The following is a 22,172-nucleotide window of genomic DNA, read 5'->3' as shown; positions in this document are numbered from 1 at the left end:
AGAGGCAAAAAGTAACAAAAAAAAATTGGTGAAAACAACACGTTAATTTGTGATTCATGTTTTATTGATCATTTTCACTGTCTGATTGTTCAATATATATTTTCTCTCTCCCCCCTTCACACACCTCACTCAATGTGCGAACACGAATTAATTAAATTATTCTTTCAAAATTTGCGTGAGTGAGAGAATCAATTATCTAACTTTTTACTATGGCATACTCTCATATTTTCTTAAGTTAAAGTTAATACTAGCGGTCTTTCTAAAGGAAATCCATGTCGTGCTTCTTGTAACGCTATTTATAGAGGTCCTCATGAAAATTTTTTGGGCTACTTCGCAATGTCAATTGGGAATCAAACTTCCTTTTATGTAGAACTTTATGCTATTATTTGTGCTATCGAATTTGCTTACCACTAGGGCTGACATTCATTGTGGTTAGAATGTGACTAGATAACTGCTTATTTTTGCCTAAAAAGTGACATATTCTCGCCTCCTTGGCAGCTCCGCACTAAATGGCTCAATTACCTAACTATGATAAAATCTATGCATTTTCGTTGTTCCCATATCTACAGAGAAGGCAATGATGTTGCTCACACTTTAGTCAACATCAGTTTAAGTTTTTCCGATATCACTTGGTGAGATTTTTCTCCCTCAAAAATTAAAAAGTCTCTACTTGATGATACTTGGGGGATTCCTAAGTACCGATTTTCTTAATTCCATTATGGTTTAGTATTGTTTTTATAAGCTTTTTTTTGTCTTCATAGTTTTTAAATGGACTTTGTACCCTTTTTTTCATTTAATAAATTTTTACCTCTCTTGAGATTTATTTTAAAAAAAAATTACTATCACGAAATAAGAAAGATAGATCAAAGGAATGATTTGTTTGGTTAATTTATGGACAAGTTCTTGTTACTCTCATTTTCCAAAATTTTCATTAGAAAAATTGCTTATCTCTACTTGTAAACTACGTTTGGTTGAAATTCATAAAGGATCTATATATTTCAAATTCTGTGAAACTGAAAGTCTAAAGAAAATATTGGAAAAGTTTTTAAATTGATTTATGAAGGGAATTCTTTCAAATTTATATTATTAGTAGAAAAATCTCTTCAAATTTTCGGAAATACCAAACTCACTTGATTTCCAACCAAAGCAAAAGAAAATCTTTTATATTTGATCTAAGTCAAGTCTTCTTACGGAAGTGAGGGGTTTCATCAATGAGGGCTTCTAAATATCAAAAACAACGAGAGAAGGACGAGAGAATTACCTCTTCTCTCTCTCTGTTGTCAGCTTTTTTTTTCTCTCTCTCCTCCCACCACATGCTTCCTTTTCTCGTTCTTCTCTCATTTTTCTTGATACTTAGCATTTTCCTTCGTCAATTGTGGTCTTCAATTATTCAGATGGTTGGGGCTTTTTAGTGGTGGACCTGTCCTACAGTTGTAGGACACTGGCAATTGGACGGTGGGTCCTTATTATTGGAGGCGGCTCTGTCTTCTTCCCGCCACAAATCATGTTACACATAAATGTCAGCTAGCTCTTCGCACTAACGCTTATCACACATAAACGAGCTCTCATAGTTCCACATGGGAAGCTGCAACCCGATCATATGATGGTTTCTGGCATCATCTATATTGTGGGAAGATTTTTAATCCAAAAACCCGAAAAAAATAATTGGGTTTCTGCTGATCCTGCCAGTCTTGACTATGTTATTTAAAGACTAATCATACACCAACTATTGGAGCTAAAACTGCTGGCATGAGAGTGGGTGGAAAAGCATTATTTTATTTAGGTGATTTTATGATTATCAGACAGAGACGATGCTAGATTTATAATCCTATGAATGTCTCGAATGTGGAAGCTGAGATGTCAACTAATTGTGATTTATTCTTGAAAAAAAAAACTAATTTTGATTTAGATTGTAATGAAACGAAGATAAGACGCTAATTAAACTGCAGTAAGTTTTTAGTTGTGGAAGTCAGTACCTGGGGAAAGCTTGCCATGCCAGCTTGTTGAGCGGTTGAGTCTTGTCCTACAAGTGTGCGGTTGGTTGGAGGATTAAAAGCTGATTGGGTTATTTTTTAAAATATTATCCTAATCTCATATTCGTGCTCTCAAGGGATTTTAATTTAATATTAAATTGAGTTTTTTATTACTTTCTTTAGACAGATATAATTGATAGTTATCAAGAATATAAAATTAATTAAATCTTTACGTATATTACTATATATACATATATATACATATGACAAAAAATAATAAGAGTTGAGTATAGATCAGTTCAGCATTAGATCTAAATCCACTCCTAAGAGAGTATTGGGATTACCATAACTTGCACCCACAAAATTATCTCAATTTTGTAAATGTAGTTATTCCAAGGGGGGGCTATTGGATTAGTTAGGTTAGAATTATATTGTTAACTCAATCAAACATAATAATTTATAAATATTAAGATTAATAATATAAATTATAAACTATAATAAATATCATTACTAATTTTACATTAAATTAAAATTCTATTTTAATTTGTATATCTCTTAAATATTTTTATAATTTCCAATTTATATTTTAATTAATTATTAAATTAATATTCGAAATATAAATTTTTATTATGATTTATATTTAATTAATATAAATTTTGATCGGTATCATTTATAATACAAAATTTTTACTTTATAGTTTAAAAGAATAATTAACAACTTGTAAATTTTAAAATTATATATAATTTATTATAAATATTTTTTTTAATATTATATGAAATGAATTTTCAATTGTATTGATTCAATCAAACTATGATTAACTAAATAATTATTTATTTTTAATTAGCTTAGTAATAGTAATAAAAAATTATTGTTACAATTCAATCTAATCTTGAATTATACCAAACAGTAAAACGCAATATGATTTTAAATATAATGTTATCTTATCTCATACCATTTCATCCATCATATCGTATCATATTTTATCATATTTATCCTGCATACCAAAGACACCCTAATAATTAGAAAGATAGAGTGGTATATTGGCTCAAATATTTAATAAGTCATTCTACCTAAAATATTAGTCTTTTAGGTTTAAAATTTTAGAGAGCTTTTTTTGTAATACTTATTTTATAAAAAGAAAAATGGCTTGTTTTATAATGAATGATGAAAACCCAAAATTTATCTTTGGAAATGTATATTTGATAAGACATTTAATTGAAATTATTTTTTGATTAAATTATAATTACATATTACTTTCAAAAAGAATTATAATCACTATATATATTAAGAGTTTTCGTTAAAAATAACAAAATACCAATAAACTTGCATATCATAAATATTAAAAATGAAAAGACACTCATGAGACCCACAAGCTATGAAAAGTTGGAGAAGCCAAAATACGTCCTACACTTTCCTTTGTTAATTATGAAAACCAAGAACATCTTTTTCTCTTAAAAAAATGAAAACTCAACGGCAAGTGTTGCTACCAAACATGTTTAATCGTTTTTTTTTTTTTTTGTAAAAACAAAAACAGCAGACCAATATATAATACTAAAGGTACTCTTAATATGTTAGATACTTAGATTTGTCTCTTTAATAAAGTAGTATTAACCTCAAACTTTAATTAACCATCGGATGAATTAATCGCATATTACATGGAGATTTAAGATCAATATTAATTTTTTAATAAGATTGCCTACGAACTAGTAGAACCAGACTTTGGTCTAATTGAGTTAAGTAGTTAAATTGTACCCTATTTAGATTAGGAAAAGGATTTTATAAGAACTTAAATATAAGATAAATCATCTCACCTAACGTCGTTTGAGTTGAATACTTGAATATCTTTGCTCATCTCCTAACAAAACTCGTGAAGATACAATGTATTTTTGTAACTAATGATTCGGGCCTCTGATTCCGTTTCCGTTTGGTCCCACGGGACTAGCGGTCCAGAAGCATCGGGTTGGGGGGGGTAGCCGCGCGGCGGTTTGAAGGTCGAAAAATGGGCAAGATCGGGCCCGTTTTGCCGGTTTTACCGATTCCGGCCCCCCGGGGAGCGGTTCATGCCCCGAGGGTGACCGCGGGGCGGGATCGGCACACGGCAGACGCGTTCGATCGGGTTCGGGCGGGTGCGGTCGGTGGCGGGGGCGCCCGGGGGTTTATAGCGCACGACCTCGGGGGCCGCAAATAAGGGGCCGTAACTCATGATCGGGGCCTCCGATTCCGTTTCCGTTTGGTCCCACGGGACCAGCGGTCCGGGGGCATCGGGATGGGAGGGTAGCCGCGCGACGGTTTGAACACCAAAAAATGGGCAAGTTCAGGGGCCGCTTAGTAGGTTTTGCCGGTTTCGGCCGTAACTCATGATCCGGGCCTCCAATTCCATTTCCGTTTGGTCCCACGGGACCAGCGGTCCGGGGGCATCGGGATGGGGGGTAGCCACGCGGCGATTTGAATGCCGAAAAATGGGCAAGATCGGGGCCGTTTTGCCAGTTCCGGCCCCCGGGGGGGACCGCGGGGCGGAATCGGCACACAGAGGACGCGTTTGGGCGGGTGCAGTCGGCGGCGGGGGCTCCTGGGGGGCTATAGCGCATGACCTCAGGGGCCGCAAAGAGGGGGTCGTAACTCATGATCGGGGCCTCCGATTCCGTTTCCGTTTGGTCCCACGGGACCGGTGGTCCGGGTGCATCGGGATGAGGGGTTAGCCGCGCGGCGGTTTGAACGCCAAAAAATGGACAAGATCGGGGGCCGCTTAGTCTAACGTTTTAATAAATATAGGGCGGATATGTAGTATGAGGGGCAACGTACACGGTGCGTTGCTTTATATTCAGCTCGTTCAATTCTTCAATTGTTGAATAACTTGAAACTTTCAAGTATACTAATAGAAAATTGTTCCCAAGCTATAGGAATCCCACGTTGTCCTGTAGCGTGAATAATGTTGCATGCTTTAAGATTTTGGAGAAAGCTTTGCTAAAATGAGATTTTTTACTAAATATGCTAATTGGTAATTATTCTTAGGAGTTTAGTAGTTTCTAATTTTACCCTTTCAGATTCTCTCAAACAGAAACCTCTCAGTGAAAAATGTTTAGTGGCGACATCCTTAACGGATTAATCACTACAAATGAGGATTCTGAAAAAGCATTTAGCCATTAAAGATGTTCTCCATCTCACAAATTTTTATTTTTCGGTAAATAATTGCCTCTTACCAAAAAAATAATAATAAGATAAATAGATAATTTCCTATTTGTTACAGAACCAGTATAACTTTGCATTTAATTGGTCCGAAGACAACCACTTAAGCTAAGCCCAAATGGCTAGAGCCACTCATTGTGAGGGAAGTGGTTCGAGCCCCCACAGACGCATGTTTAATTTAAATGTCCTTCCTTGGAGCCATAGAGCTTGAGTGAAGACAGTCTTTCTCCCAAAAATGGGAGTTGGGCGTCCCTCAAATATTTGAGAGAATTAAAAACTGAGTGGTGCCATATCATAATTGATGTAAACGGGTCTCAGTAATTTGTTTGGTGTAAATATTATGAGCAATAGTTCCCTTAAAAAAAAAAAAATTGGTCCGAAGACCTTTCGTCAACGACTTGATATTCTCTTTGTAGTAATCTTTTCTAGAAGGGTAAAAGCTCGTTTCATTCTTATATTTTAAGATTAGTGCCCATTTAGTTTCTATATTTTTTAAAATGCCCCAAAACATACATACCCTTAAATTATTGACATCACTACTGTTACTTTTTGTTTCTTTTGACTTGCTTTTACAATATTACCCTCTTACAATAATGTTTCTTTTTATAAAATTAATAAAAAGAAAAAAATTAAATTATCAATTTAACCCCAAAAATAAAATAAAAATAAAAAGAATATATATTAATTTTTGTGAAAGCTTACATGTGTTCAAAAAAAATTTATTGTAAAAATAATTAAATTACTTTTTTTTTGGACGTTAGTAATAAAAAATTAATATGTTAATTCCTCAGCAGTGTGTTACAAAAAAGTAACATATATTAATTTTGTTTCAATTTATTTTTGGGATTAAATTGATAATTAATTTTTTTTCTTTTTACTAATGTCTAAAAAATATATTGTAAGAGGGTAATATTGTAAAAATAAAGCCAAAAGCAACAAAAGGAAGAGGAAATGTGCTAATAATTTTATGTCAGGAATATTTTGAAGTATTTTAAAAAATATAGGAACTGAACAGATACTAATCTCAAAATATAAAGACTAAACGAGATTTTACCTTTTATAGAATGTTAGCTGGGCACACTTCACGCATGCAGCTGGATCGTGCCCAATAAACTAAAAATGAGAGCATGAAGCGCCCAGAAGCCCAAAACTTTATGCAGTCAAGAATGGATGCCCATGTTTCCTTGAGCTGAGACGGGAAAGCTAGATGAAGATTGGACCTTTCAAGTTAAACCTTCAGAAGATCCAAATGACTAACAGCTGCTAAAATAGAAATGGTATTCAACCCCTTAATATTTCTCAAGAGCCCCCAGCTTCTCAATTATCCATATTAATTTCCAAAAGTAATCTTATTCATTTGGTTCAACTGAAAAGTAAAAAGTTCCAAACTCGTTGAATTTCAAGCCTTCATGTTAGGTAGAACACCATAGAAACTTCACTGACTTTATCATAAACCTTGATGTTGCTACAGCTCAGTCAGAACCCGGAACAGCGGAGTTCCGCTTCCAAAGGCAGTCGTCTTTGCCCAAGTGTGAACTGCAGACGAATCTCCGGTGGTTCCATTCCTTCATACTTGACTTCTAGGTCAACCCAAGCCGAATGGGAAGGAAGGGGGCATTAACTCGTTAATATAAGTAAATGGGATCATTACAAATTGCAACAAAGTGGAAGAAAAAGAAATAAAATCCCATAAAATGTTCGAAACCTAGGAAGAAGATTGCTCAGTTGTCGGATTGTTGGTGTCGGTGTTGTCATTAGCAAGAAAAGTGTGTTAATATTCAATCTATAATTTTAAAAGTCTATTGCTATGGTGGGTGTTTGACGAAGGAGGAAATGAAGGAAAGTGGGGGAGAATGAGAGACAAAAAAAGAAAGAGTAAAGTTTAAAAATTTAGGGTATTTTAGTATGTATTTTATACTAAAATGAAAAAAAAAACCATAATTTGAAGGAGTCAAATATCACTAATCTTGCTAAAACTCTTCACCCATTTGAAAGATTTTAATATATTCTTTTCTTCTCTCTTCTTATAGAGTTGAGTTAGGCTCAATTGCTCAAATATATGAGGAATAAAATCATTAACGCCCCTAAGCTTTTCTTATAAAATTCTTGTTACATTTACATTTTCAGTGGTGATTTTTATTTCCTCAATTTATTTCACTTCTTAATAAATTTCACTAAAAAATTTAAAAATAAATATTTCATTTAGAGATTTCTAACCGTATTAAAGTCAGACACAAATTAAAAGATATAAAAAATATAAATTATTATGTAACATATTTTATCACGTAAGTATATTGAAATTTATACCTTTTTTTTATTATCTTTTATCATATCCTTAACTTTAACATGGCTTGAGTTCCCTGATTGGAGGCCCTCTCTATAGATATGTGTGCGTTTGGAATTCGCAATTCGTTCAAAAATAAATTTATATTGTTTGATCCATGTTCTTGATATATATATATATATATACAGATGGAATTATAAGACTCAATGAACTACGAGATTGAGCATACAAAAGTGAACGAGAAAGAAATAAAGATAGATTCAGAAATGAGAGATGGAGATTTTTCGAATCATTACAAGATTTTAGATTTCAAAGCAAACCATGGAAGCAGAGATAATTTAACGGTAGGAGAAGGAGAGAGTAGAAAATAAAGTGTAGCTGCTGATGAAGAAGAAGATTGAGAAGATGATTAAAAAAAAAAAAAAAAAGAGTAGCCCGTGTGATATCTCACAAGTGACAAGTCACAACACCTCTTTATTATCTTCTTTTGTATCAAACATATTACGAATTGTTTAAAAATTTCTGTGAAATTAATATTATAAAGCCGAAACAATGGTATAATAATAATAATAATAATAATTTAACACCAAAAATTTTATTTAAGAAATTCGTGGGATAGAAAATGAATGGATTTGCACATAAAGTGAGCCGATAAGATGGATGGTAGTAGCAGTCGTAAATCCTGAAAATTTGTCATTTGATAAAAGTTATGTACACCTTTTAAAGAGGAAAAAAGTGGAGAAGATGGTAAAATCCTTGTATTTGTATACAAATCTTATTTCCTTAGCCAACCAAAAGAGTCAATTTAGAAGGTGCCAGTAGCACCGCTCATTGTCCAACGATACGAGCATTGCCGAGGCTCACCTAGACCGAAATTGAAGACCACAATAGCATCCGAGATCAGGATTGACCCAATAGCACAGAAATGCTTTTAACACCCCTTCGATATCCTCATGACAACCCTGCCCAGGCCGCCATTGTGCACATTTATGAATAATCATATAACTCTAATTGAACTTATTAATACCAAAAACTTGGCCCGACTATCAAGCCCATATTGCGGAGGGAACGAGCTCAAAAATCCTCGAGACGTCAGCTGAAGAGATCGAGATTCGGTATCTTTGATCTACAACTACAAGATAATAAAACAGTGAAAGGTTTGGGGTTGTTTGTAGTAAAGATTCTTTTGACGCTTAATCTGGAAATCAAGGTAATGTTTGGATCGGAGGAGAGAATGGAAGAGGGGAAAATGATTTAATTTTTTTTTTATTTTGTTGGATAAAATATATAAGAATTTAATTTCTATTAAAATTTAATAGCCTTTGTAATATATAATTTGAATTCGAATTTAAATTCCTCTTATATTGGAAACCAAAACTTTCAAAATTACCCTTTAACTTTTTAACTTGTTTAATGCCATTAATAATTATTATTTATAATTTTATTTTATCAAATTAATATTACAAATAATTTTATATTAAAAAATTTAATGAATGATTTAAGAAACTTCACAAAATAAATAAACTTATTTATTTATTTATTTAATATGAAAATATAGAAATATAAATTAACTATTGCCCGAACTCTGCCGAACCGTAGTCGAACCGCAGCCGACTGCCGATGGACTGTCGTCTATATATATAATTATGATAAATCATGAATAATTTTATGACTTTTTGACATTAAAAAAAACTTAGTATTGATACTAAATTATATTTCATTACTGATATAGATAGTTTAATATTTAAGACAAATGATAAATTTGTCCAAAGAAAAAAAATTATAATTTCTTTCCCTATCAAATTTTATGTCAAATCAAATAATGAAATTTAATTTTACTATTCTTTTCCGCTCCTTTCTTCTCCCTTCCGTTCCACTCTTTTCCTCTCCTCCTCTTTCTTCAAACCAACATGGCCCAAGAATATTGATAATAACAACTAAAAAAATAAAAAAGAATAAGAGAATAAGAGATACAAGAGGGGCTCTGGTGTATTTAAAGTTGGAGAACTAAAATATCTTTATTTTGTAAGTAGAATCTCTTAAATAGGATAAACTTATAGAGTTCATGTTGTGTTTGCAATGTTCAACAATGTGCCATGTGGACAAAGGTACGAGGAGAAAGATATTTTCTCTTTGGAGCCGGATTTCATAGTTATTGTTTTACATAGTTTCATTCTACTGTAAGTTTGATCGACTTACTTTTTACTATTTAGTGATGTGTTAGGTCAGGTAAAAATATAGTATTAAAAAATTCATCAATTGTTTCTCTCTCTCTTCTAACTCTCATAAAACCCTCTATCAAAAAAAATAAAAAAGCTCATAAAACCCTGGCATTCTATTATCTATTTTATCTGCAAACTCTTTCAATGTATCAACATGTCATTTTCTTTTTGTTTTTTGGCTTGCGACCCCTCATATATATAATATTCTATTGAAATAATATTTGTTTCTTTTCTTTTCCTTACAAATTATTTATTCTCATACTTAAACACTACTTTTAAACTAGGGCTTAAATATATTTATTTTAAGTTTGAGCAATCACACACGATAGTTATTTTGTGTAGATGGTGGAGAACAAGATTGCAAGAGAATTAAGAATCCATTTTATTTTATTTTATTTTAGAAGTGAGAAAATTGACCCAAAAAAAAAGGAAGAAAAAAAAAACAGCATTTATGGGGTGAGTGCTGATGTTTGCTCCGGGTCAAACCTCGAAAAATACAAAACGTTGTTGTTTTGTTTTTAATTTTTTTTTGCTTCTCCATTTTCTTATTTGCGTGGTTTTCTTTTTTTTTTTTCTTTTTCGTTTCTTCCATCCTCGACCGAGATCCACAGCCCTTGAGTCGACAGCAGAACGAGATCTACTAATTAAAGCTCCATCCTCTTCGTCTTAAGCTGAACTGAAGAAAAAAATCAAAATTTCACATTCCGTCCAATTTGGAAGCAATAGAAACAAGAAAACACATCCTTGTACTCTTGCGATTGAATTGATCAATTAAATAATCCATCTTTACAGTCTTTACCACATAAATCAACAGCCAAGCACTGGTCAAAATCTCATAAAATCATATACAAATTGCGTCGGCACATGAGAACTTTAAAACAAAAGTTTCAGGCGCAAAGTTCTTTCCAATCATAACATTTCTTAAACCAAGTAATATGGAACATACTCCTCATTCTTCTATCAACCAGTTTTCCTATTGTTTCTCACATATCCGTCTCAAAACAAGTTTCAGTTCCATTAAATATATAATTCGACTATGATTTTTTTGGTAAGGAATTCCAGGCGAAATGAATTCTTCGGTAAGGAAACTAACGAATTCTTCTATCTGTCTCAGGTGAAACGAAGATACGAAGAGGAAGAGACTTACGGTTTCTTTTGGAGAAGCAAAAACGAAGATATCAAAAATGGCAGTGTTTTGGAGAAGCAAAAAAATTAAAAATTAAAAACAAAAAGATACCATTTTGTATTTTTCAGGATTTGGCCCGGGACAAACATCATTTTCCTTTATAGGGTTGAAGAAGAAAATGGTGCTTTTGATATCAAAACAAGTATAATTGAAAATGGAGTTTTATTTTAATATAGTTTTTGAAGCCCACTCCCAATATAGTTTTTACATTAAAATGGTAGTCGTGACGTAGGCCCAAAACTAGGCGTCCTTCCATCCCGGCTAGGGTTTTGGAGACATTAGTTGAGCTAGGCCCGGCTCAGATCAGCCCATCTCACTTAGACATCCAATTACAGGCGCAAAATTCTGATAATTATTCAACCTTTTGCGAAGTTAAAAAGTGATTTCAAATTTATTTACTCCTATTGCCAGCTGGGAAAATATACCTTAGATAATGGAAAATGACTTAACTTTCAATTTAGTTGTTAATTTACAATAATGCCTGACATTGAGATACCTAAGATATAAAAAAGAAACCCAACTGAAATTACCAACAGCCACTCTCACCTCATACCAAACGAAACAGCAAGATCAACATCTAAAATCTATCTATACACTTGCCCTAACCCTAAACCAATCAAAAGTATCACATAACAGAATATCACAACGCATTAATTATTATTACTATTATTATTATTATTTAAAAACTCTACCATAAAATACGCAATTACATTTTTTTTCAAATATACCCTTCACTTAATTGCCAATGCTACTGCTACACCTGGGGCTCTTTTTAATATACAGGAACAGTGATCGTGCTTAGTACGCTTACGCTCCCAAAGGCCAAATCTGGAACGAGCTCAACAAACCCTAACATTGCCCTAATTTTTCCACACAAAGGACTTGGCTAACCGCCTATAACCAGTAACTCAACCAGAAAGCAACCGGTTACCGGCTGTAACATTTTACTCTTTCCCGACCCCGCACTCTCCAAAATTTTCCCTTGCGTTGCGTAGCCATTATATCTCCCATATATACCACATTCTAAACTCTCTCGCTTCTCTTCTCTTTTAACATTGTGTTGTGTATCCTCTGTTTTAATTATCATATTCCCTCTGTCAAACCATTGTTAAAAATTCACAAAATCCTCAAAAAAATTTCAAGGGAAAAATAAAAAACGAAAGCCTTTGTTTTCCTGTAATTAACTCTCGAAACAAGAAGCGTCTTTGTGAAGACTTTTTCTCATTTTTGCGTTGTTGCTAATTTGCCGACGAAACGATCTTCTTATCTTCATTGTAATTTTCGCTTTCGATAATATTTCCATTTTGCTCTGCTAATCTATGTTTTTGACCGTTGCTTTATCTTCAAGTAATGCTAATTACTTGTAATTTAGGTGATCTGTTAAGAGATTAGGATAAAATTCTGCTCTTTGTCGTGTGTTAGATCTACGACGTCGTTTGTTGGTTTTTTTTGAGTGAGTTAAGTTTTTGATTGCAGGATTTTCCTGTTTAATTGAAGTTGAAAGCATGATTTGAGAAAGATAGAGAGTTTTTGTTTTGGTTTTACGAGATGAAGAGGTCCAGAGACGAGGTTTACATGAACTCTCAAATTAAACGGCCGATGATTTCTTCACGAGGAGAACCGTGAGTTTATATATTTATTTTTACGCTTTGAATTTTGAATTTTTTGATTATTGCAGTTCATTTGGTTAATCATGGGATTAAGCTCTGTAATCAAAACATTAGTCTCTTCCTGCTAAAATACTTCGGTTGTTGCATGAATTTGATGAGTGTTTGTGTTGAATTTACTTGGTGGAATTTTTTGGGCTTTAATTTTTAATTTATTTTTTTCTTTTAATGTTTGACTTGTTAAGATGATCAGGTTTTTCTTCGATTAGATTCCTCACAGAAAGAGAGACATCAACAGTAGTAATTATTCTTTTGTTTTCGGTTACATCAATAATCTATCTCTTTGCAGGAACATACTTTGCTAATATGAGATATTGTACTGATTTTTGTTTGGAAATCTATAATTTGATATTGATCTAGTTGAAAGTGTTTCTGAATTTCGCAAAAGCAGCAATGATCTCTCTGAAGTGGAAGGATATAATTTGGGATAAAGTTCTAACCATCCACCCACCCCCCCCCCCCCCCCCGCCCCCCCCCCGCCCCCCAAAAAAAAGGAAGATCTAGGTTTACTGACTGTGCTTTATGAATTTTAAAAATTTCTTAACTAACCTATTATGCATTTTTGGATAATGAAGCTCTGGGCAGACCCAAGTGGTGGGAGGAGGAGGAGGAGGAGGTGCACAGAAGTTAACAACAAATGATGCCCTAGCATATCTCAAGGCTGTTAAGGACATATTTCAAGACAAAAGGGAGAAATACGATGACTTTCTTGAAGTTATGAAAGACTTCAAAGCTCAAAGGTTTGACCCTAATATGTCCTTATAGCTTTTTATTACTGGTGTTTTAGTGCAAATGGTTTTCTGACAAGTGCCTTTGTTATCTTGTCTGTAGAATTGACACAGCAGGTGTCATAGCGAGGGTAAAGGAGCTGTTTAAAGGGCATAGAGACCTAATTTTGGGTTTCAATACCTTCCTGCCAAAGGGATATGAGATCACACTTCCACTTGAGGATGAGCAGCCTCCACCTAAGAAGCCTGTTGAATTTGAAGAAGCTATTAATTTTGTAAACAAGATTAAGGTAAACGTAACATGACATAGCTAATCTTAGGTCTATCTTCTTAATGTGAAGTTTACGATCTGACGAATTGTATTCCTGCAGACAAGATTTCAAGGTGATGATCATGTTTATAAATCATTTTTAGACATTTTGAACATGTACAGAAAGGAAAACAAGTCCATCACGGAAGTCTACCAGGAGGTATATTCCCTGCATTTACCAGTCATTTTTTCCCCGTGTTTTAGTTTCACGTCTTGACATAAAGGTTTTAGTTTGTGATTTTAGTGATATAATTATATTATTGCGTAGGTTGAAGCACTTTTCCAAGATCATCCAGATCTGCTTGAGGAGTTTACACATTTTCTGCCAGATTCTTCAGGAGCAGCATCAATTCATTATGTTCCATCTGGAAGGAATTCTATACTCCGGGATAGGAGCTCGGCCATGCCCACAGCGCGGCAAGTGCATGTTGACAAGGTTTTTGTCTTTATTACCTTTGTGTTGTGCTATCCCTCATGGGTTGACAACTAAGCTAATATATGGTTTTTGAGCATTGTTGCCAGAAAGAAAGGGCTATGGCTTCACATGCTGACCGGGACCTCAGTGTGGACCGTCCTGATCCCGATCATGATAGGGTCCTGCTGAAGTCAGACAAAGACCAAAGGAGGCGTGGGGAAAAAGAAAGGGAAAGGAGAGACGACCATAGAAGAGAACGAGAACGAGATGATAGAGATTTTGAGAATGATGTAAATAGAGACTTCAGCATGCAACGGTTTCCCCACAAGAGAAAATCTGCTCGTAAAATTGAAGACTCAACTGCTGAACCGTTGCATCAAGGTGGGGAAGGTGATGAGAACTTTGGAATGCATCCTGTTTCATCCTCTTATGATGATAAAAATGCCATGAAAAGTGAGTTCTTCGTTAAGGAATTTGTTGTTTTACACTCACAAGTGTTGTCCATCACGGTTTGGATTGGTTACTCCTCCCACGATATCAAAAAAGAAGTAAAAGAGAAAGTAGGAAAATTTTGCAATCGTTATATTCTTCAAGCATTTGAAGGCCCTACCTTTACAACTTTTGAGATGCGCACAGCCTTTTACCAGTTTCCATTTTGTGTTTATTTCATATGTGTTCACCTACCTGCAGGTGTTGATACTTCTTAGTGAATTAAAGTTTTGGGATTGAGGCATTTCTTTCTTCAGAAAGTCCCTTGCACTTTGCTTATAAACACTCTTGAGCAAGCAAAAGACTCTCTATCATCTACTTAAATATGCATAACATGCTGGCCAACAAGAATTTGATTCCTTTCTCAAATGTTCTATTTCCTTAACTTATTTCATGTTATACAGGTATGTTCAGCCAGGAGCTCTCTTTCTGTGAGAAAGTCAAGGATAAGTTACGTGATGATTACCAGGAGTTTCTGAGGTGCCTTCATCTCTATACCAAGGAAATTATCACACGATCAGAGTTGCAATCTTTGGTATGGCCGATAAATGTGTTCTGTAAATGACAGAACTATATTTATTTTATCATCTCTCATATACATAGTTGATTGTTTTTAGAACCTCCTGAACAAAGAAATAAGGTTGATGTCATGTGTTGCTAGCTGGCCCTCTTTGAGAATTTGATTTATCTCTTTATTCTTCTTTTTCTTTTATTTATTTATTTTTTGCGATTTTTTGGGGGGGGGGGGGGGGGGGGGGGGGGGGTGGGGGGGTTGGCATTTGGATTCTGTCAACATGCTGCCACAAATAGATTAATCAAGATAATAGAAATGATTTAAAGTTGATCAATGAAAGAATTATGTTGTTGATGCAGCAGATGGACATTTCAAATTTGCATATAAAGTTTTGAGAACTTTTAATGGCGAAATAGCATCCCAGCTTCTTTTTAGATGTTTCCAGACTGGACAAGGACAATGTTCTTGTCTGTTTCTGCATAATAGTCAAGTTCTGCTCTGTAATGTATTTGACAAGGCATTTTATAATTCTGATACTCTCTCATCATTCACATTTATTTCGTTTACAATCTTGAGAAACATAAAATTTGACAAGTGTGGCTCTTTATAGCTCTTGCCTAATAATACTAAGAGACTTTCTGTAATCCAATTTTTAATTGTGGAATTTGTATGTATCAGGTGGGCGACTTGCTTGGGAGATATCCAGATCTAATGGATGGGTTCAATGGATTTTTGGCACGTTGCGAGAAAAGTGGTAGCCACTTAAAAACTGATCCTTTTGTATTATTTGCTGTAGATGTGTACTATCAACACTGCATCTAATTTAAGTCCTTTTCTGCAGAGGAATTACTTGCTGATGTTATGAGCAAAAGTAAGTAAAATGATCTGTTTCCTTTCTTTTGTGTTTTGGCGGGATATGTTCAACAATTAAGCTCATTATTTGTTGGGATCTGTAATTAATGTGTTACATATGAATGCTGCTATGTTCTGAAATTCTTCTTCTTAGTAATTGTCATTAAAATGAATAGTAAATTATATATGTTGCATGACCAAAGAACCAACTTTAATCTGTTGCACCTTCAACTACACGCTCAGTTTGTTCTTTCTGCCTTACTGTTAACTTGTTGAAGTTTGTTAGTTTAATAGTTCTTCTTTTCTATTAATTTACTGCCGTTTGTTAGTCTTCTGATTGTTAATTTATTGCAGAATCATTGTGGAATGAAGGACGTATACCCAAATCTGTTAAGGTAGAGGACAGGGATAGAGATCGAGATCGTGAAAGAGATGACGGGGTTAAGGATAGGGACCGCGAGGCCCGAGAAAAAGATAGACTTGACAAAAGTGTAGCCTTTGTCAACAAAGATGTAGGTCCAAAGATGTCTATGTACTCCAGCAAGGATAAGTATCTTGCAAAACCCATTCAAGAACTTGACCTCTCTAACTGTGAGCGCTGCACTCCCAGTTATCGACTACTGCCAAAAAACGTAAGAATACCATTTTGTTTTTTGACTTCTTTACATTCTTCTTGTAAATTTTATTTTTGCGCAGGTAATGGTACCCTTTACTAAATTCTGCATCTCAATAAACTTGTATCATGCAGTATCTAATTCCTTCAGCAAGCCAGAGAACAGAGCTTGGTGCTGAAGTACTGAATGATCATTGGGTATCTGTCACTTCAGGAAGTGAAGATTACTCTTTCAAACACATGCGCAAGAACCAGTATGAAGAAAGCCTGTTTCGATGCGAAGATGACAGGTTGGAACTTCCTGAGATTGTAATGATTACCAAGATTCTTGATTATGTTTTGAGTATAGATATGGGTGACACAAAAGTCGTAGCAATTCTTTTTCCCCTTAAAGAGAATTCTATCTGTCTCCATGAATGTTCTGTATGGAAGTTAAAACTTTCTGCTGCAGAATTATTATTTATTTCTGGATCTGAGAGCTATCTGAATAATAATTAACAATTCTCTATCTCCCTCTCTTGTCTTTTAATATTTATTTTTATGGCAAAATCAATTTCCGTAAAAAATTCCAATCTTGAACTATTTTTGCTTTGGAAATTGATAATGTTTTGTATAAATGCTGACAGGTTTGAGCTGGATATGTTGTTAGAGTCTGTTAATGTAACTACCAAACGTGTGGAAGAACTGTTAGAAAAGATTAATAATAATACAATCAAAACAGATGGCCCTATTCGTGTTGAAGATCACTTCACAGGTAACTGTTCGTTGATGGCTGATATACTTAAGAATATTTGTTGTGGTATTTGAGCTCTTTTGCTGACTGCTTCTGGTTTTTGATGGGATCCTTCCTTGCCTCTCTTTCTAGCTCTAAATCTAAGGTGTATTGAGCGGTTGTATGGTGATCACGGACTTGATGTGATGGACGTATTGCGGAAGAATGCTTCTCTAGCTCTGCCAGTTATATTGACACGATTGAAGCAGAAACAAGAAGAGTGGGCCAGATGCCGTTCTGATTTTAACAAAGTTTGGGCTGAAATTTACTCCAAGAATTATCATAAATCTCTTGATCATCGTAGCTTCTATTTCAAACAGCAGGACTCAAAGAGCTTGGGTGCAAAAGGTGATTTACAGCTTGATACTCTACTGTACTGGTATATACGTTTCAGAATACACCATGTTCTGATATTATGGTCTGCAAGATGATCTTGATTTGTGAATTATTACTGAACTTCACTTTTATTAAGTAAGAACTTAATTTTTATTATGTAACAATTGCTATTATATTAGATTATGTTTGACCCTACCACTTAAAAGCAAACACGGAGTTTGAAAGTTTTGTAAAATTAGTTTCATTCATGTTCCAATTGCCCTTCCCCTTGTTGATTTGGGACTAGAATATAATGTGTGACATGTCTTGCCCTGGCGACTGGGAATTCCCTGAATATCGTTTTGGGCCTATTTTTCTCTTTCCTATAAATGATTTTTAGATATTTACTTGTTAAAAGTATCTAGTCAAAGTTCATGATTGTGAAAAACCCATGGACTCCCCAGTTTCCATGGGACATCAATTTCCCTGTAAGTTCAGTCCTGATTGCTCATTTGTCTTGTGTTGGCAGCATTGTCGGCGGAGATCAAAGAAATCAGTGAGAAGAAGCGCAAGGAAGATGACGTGCTTCTTGCCATTGCTGCTGGAAACAGGCGGTCTATTGTTCCACATTTGGAATTTGAGTATTCAGATCCTGACATCCATGAAGATTTGTATCAGCTTATTAAATATTCATGTGGGGAAATGTGTACAACTGAACAGTTGGACAAAGTAATGAAGATTTGGACAACCTTCTTGGAACCAATGCTTGGAGTTCCTTCTCGACCTCAGGGTGCAGAGGACACTGAAGATGTTGTAAAGGCCAAGAGTCATACTGTCAAAAGTCGTGCTGCTAGTGTTGGAGATAGCGATGGCAGTCCTGATGGTGATGCTGCTGCCATGACTTCCAAACATTCAAATCCTTCCCGAAATGGAGATGAAAGTATTCCTCCGGAGCAGTCAAGTTCTTCTAGGGCATGGTTGCCAAATGGAGATCATGGAATAAAAGAAGACGTTTCGGTGGAGGCAGACCATAACGCTCGTAAGAGTGATAATTTCTGTGATAGTTCTGAGCAAGACAAAGTGCAGAATAATGCAGCTATGGCTGATGAGACTTCGGGGATCAGCAAACAGGCTAGTACCAATGAACGATTGATCGGTACAAATGCTGCAATTGCTGCTGCAGCAGATCAAAGCAATGGAAGAAGTAACATAGAAAATACTTCAGGTTTGTGGATTGCTTCCACAGTATATAACTTTCCTTTGTTTCCAAAAATTCTTTGGAAGCTTACTGCTGGATCATTGATTTTTTATAATTTCTTATAATGATGGAGTCTAGACTACTGAAATACCTTGTTTTTTTCTTTTTCAAGGGCTTAGTGTGGCACATTCTAGACCTGGTAATCACATTGTTGAGGGTGGGCTTGAGTTGAGGTCCAGTAATGAAATTCTACCTTCTTCAGAGGTATGACTAACAGTATTATTTTATTCACTTCTAAGTTGGAGAATGTGATTCTTTGGTCTCGACTATGCGTTTTCTCTAGTATAAGATGCTGCTATTTGATGCATGCTTATGTGGATGAATGTATATTAATTAAAGCATATAATTACTTTCATATGCTTGGGTTTCTACCCATTTCGGGATAACAGCTCTGCTTTTTGATGGATATTTAGTAGCAAACCAATCTGATGACCTCGGTGCCAGATGGTTAGGTTCTTGACTGAAATAAAAGTCATTTTGAAATAACATTGTTCCAACCTTTGAATAATCGGGGGTTTACGTCCAACCCTACTCTCATTCTTTCAAGATGAATATTTTGTCCACTCTATTAATAGAGTCAAATTTGACTCTCTGTTAATAGAGTAAAATTTTTGAAAGGTGGAATTATTTAGTTGGAAGAAACATTACAGTTTGCTTTGCAAGTGCTGTATCAAATATACTTCAAAGCTCTCACAAATTTTAGTGAATTTTTTCAATGATTGGACATCTGGGCTCCTCAGGCTTTATCTGTAAATTTTACAGCTGATTGATCAACTGAATGTTAGGCTTTGGATCACATTTGTTATCATCTTGAGGTGATTTTACGTTGAACGGCAATTTTATGTCTGTTGTCAATGCTACAGGGTGGAGACTGCTCGAGGCAGAATATATCCACAAATGGGGTGATGACAGAAGGAGCCAAGATTCTCAGATATAATGCAGAGTCTGTCAAGCAATTCAAAATTGAAAGAGAAGAGGGTGAATTATCTCCAAATGGAGATTTCGAGGAGGATAATTTTGCAGTTTATGGAGAATCTGGTTTGGAGGCTGTGCATAAAGCAAAGGACGGTGCTGTTAGCAGACAATATCAAACCAGACATGGAGAAGAAGTATGCTGTGGGGAGGCTGGTGGAGAAAATGATGCTGATGCTGATGATGAAGGTGAGGAGAGCGCTCACAGGTCTTCAGAGGACACCGAGAATGCTTCTGAGAATGGTGATGTATCTGGAAGTGAGTCTGGTGATGGCGAGGGTAGCTCTCGGGAAGAGCATGAGGAAGATGGAGACCAGGATGAGCATGATAACAAGGCAGAGAGTGAAGGAGAAGCTGAAGGGATGGCTGATGCTCATGATGTTGAAGGAGATGGAACATCATTGCCATTTTCAGAACGTTTTCTACTATCTGTGAAGCCTCTAGCAAAGCATGTCTCCCCATCGCTACATGACAAGGAGAAAGGCTCTAGAGTTTTCTATGGCAATGATTCCTTCTATGTGCTTTTTAGGCTTCACCAAGTAAGGCCTTACTTTTCTCCTCTTTTTCTTTTTCTTTTTTTCTTTTTCTTTTTTTGGTTAATATGTGAGAGAATATTATATATTTTGGTAATCCCTCTGGATTAATTTTGATGTTACTTAGATTGACTTTATTTTCCTTATTTCACTGGTTGTGGCAGACATTGTATGAGAGAATACAATCAGCAAAGATTAATTCATCATCTGCAGAGAGGAAATGGAAGACTTCAAATGATTCAAGCCCTACTGATCTATATGCCAGGTAGTTTAGTTTTGGAGGCTTTAGTTTCATGCAATTTGTTGAGTGATAGGTGCTTATTAATTTTTCATATCTGGTGCAGGTTCATGAATGCACTTTACAATTTACTTGATGGTTCTTCTGATAATACAAAATTTGAGGATGATTGCCGAGCTATTATTGGCACTCAATCCTATGTTTTATTTACATTGGACAAGCTGCTATATAAACTTGTCAAACATGTAAGATGTCTTTATTTAATTCTTTTTCTTTTCTCCTCTCTTCTCTCTTCTTTTGCTAATTTGGTACAAATTATTGTGTACCTTTTTCAGCTCCAAGCAGTTGCACCTGATGAGATGGACAACAAGCTTCTCCAACTATATGCATATGAGAAATCGAGAAAGCCTGGAAGATTTGTTGATGTAGTTTATCATGAAAATGCTCGCGTTCTACTTCATGATGAGAATATATATCGTATTGAATGTGTAGGTGTTATTTTCATTTTTTTTTTCAAAATAAACTTTCTGCCACTGTCTTTTCTTGGATGCGATGCTTATTTGAATTTAAATTGGAAATATTTTAAATGTCTGTATTCTATTCTCTCTGCAGTCATCCATACCCACCCGCCTATCTATTCAGCTTATGGACAATGGACACGATAAGCCTGAAGTGACAGCTGTTTCCATGGATCCTAATTTTGCAGCGTACCTGTACCATGACTTCCTTTCAGTTCCTGACAAGAAAGAGAAGCCTGGAATATTCTTGAAGAGGTGTGGATATGGAGATACCTGTTCTCTTTATTTTTGATAGAAAAATGATTGCTAATTATGTTTGCTGTTTGCAGGAATAAACGCAAATTTGTAGGCAATGATGAGTTTTCGGCAACATGCCGGGCCATGGAAGGGCTTCAAGTTGTCAATGGTTTGGAGTGTAAGATAACTTGCAATTCATCCAAGGTATTTTTATCTTCATGCTTGTTTAAGCTGATCGCAACTAGAATGGGGTCTTAGCGGGGTGGAGTTGTGTTTTGTCAATTTTTATATTATTATGCTGATCTTTTGCAACTCTGTACACGGCAGGTCTCATATGTTTTGGATACTGAAGATTTTTTGTTTCGTAAAAAGAAAAGAACTTTCCATCAGAATGGCCCGTGCCACAACCAGGCAAGGGCTTCAAATGGTTATCCAATTAGAAGATTACAACGGTTTCAAAGATGGCTTTCTGGCTCGTAATGTGCCCTGCAGTAGATATGGTATTTACTAATCTTTTGCTGCAGTTTTTGACTTTGCCTAGATTGAACTCGTCGTGCACAATTTTGAGCAGATAGTAAGACTAATTGCAATGATTTGTGCATAGCCTTTAGCATACATTAGGTACACTGGTGCTGGAACTGGAAAGTTTGACAGCGCTGCAAGTGGAAAAGCTTTTGCAGGATTCATCTTGTATTCTCTCATATTTCTGTCTCACAAATCCAATAAAGAATCTGAGGGGAGGGAATATGGCTCGGAGGATTGTAGCATAATGTAAGTTTGTGGCATTTTGTGCCACCCATGTAAATAGAGGTAATATGTGATGTAAAACCTGAGATATATGTTCATTCCATTCATCTATATTTTTTTTTTCTTCTAACTTTTTTCACTTG

General features: G+C 35.1%; 1 protein-coding gene across 3 annotated transcripts; it reads left to right on the top strand.

The window, feature by feature from the left end:
- The first annotated feature begins 11,834 nt into the window (after positions 1 to 11,834).
- LOC102612187 (paired amphipathic helix protein Sin3-like 4) lies at positions 11,835 to 22,140 on the top strand. 3 transcript variants are annotated; one of them, XM_006483688.4, is made up of 24 exons: positions 11,835 to 12,125; positions 12,328 to 12,473; positions 13,094 to 13,258; positions 13,350 to 13,536; positions 13,618 to 13,716; positions 13,825 to 13,992; positions 14,079 to 14,352; positions 14,865 to 14,995; positions 15,653 to 15,728; positions 15,816 to 15,845; positions 16,181 to 16,458; positions 16,575 to 16,729; positions 17,066 to 17,193; positions 17,305 to 17,559; positions 18,056 to 18,751; positions 18,897 to 18,988; positions 19,648 to 20,295; positions 20,454 to 20,554; positions 20,634 to 20,772; positions 20,863 to 21,015; positions 21,140 to 21,300; positions 21,375 to 21,486; positions 21,610 to 21,782; positions 21,887 to 22,140. In XM_006483688.4, the coding sequence occupies exons 2-23, from the start codon at positions 12,400 to 12,402 to the stop codon at positions 21,760 to 21,762; spliced, it is 4,275 nt and encodes a 1,424-aa protein (XP_006483751.1). In that variant the 5' UTR covers positions 11,835 to 12,125; positions 12,328 to 12,399; the 3' UTR covers positions 21,763 to 21,782; positions 21,887 to 22,140. The 3 variants fall into 3 exon arrangements, with proteins under 3 accessions (XP_006483751.1, XP_006483750.1, XP_006483749.1); XM_006483687.4 differs by having other exon boundaries at positions 14,079 to 14,361; XM_006483686.4 differs by having other exon boundaries at positions 14,079 to 14,424.
- Positions 22,141 to 22,172: the final 32 nt, after the last annotated feature.

The sequence above is a fragment of the Citrus sinensis genome, chromosome 4 (assembly GCF_022201045.2).
Source record: "Citrus sinensis cultivar Valencia sweet orange chromosome 4, DVS_A1.0, whole genome shotgun sequence".
Taxonomy (NCBI): domain Eukaryota; kingdom Viridiplantae; phylum Streptophyta; class Magnoliopsida; order Sapindales; family Rutaceae; genus Citrus; species Citrus sinensis.
Note: the sequence above shows the minus strand (reverse complement) of the source record. Positions and strands in the feature narration are given on the sequence as shown.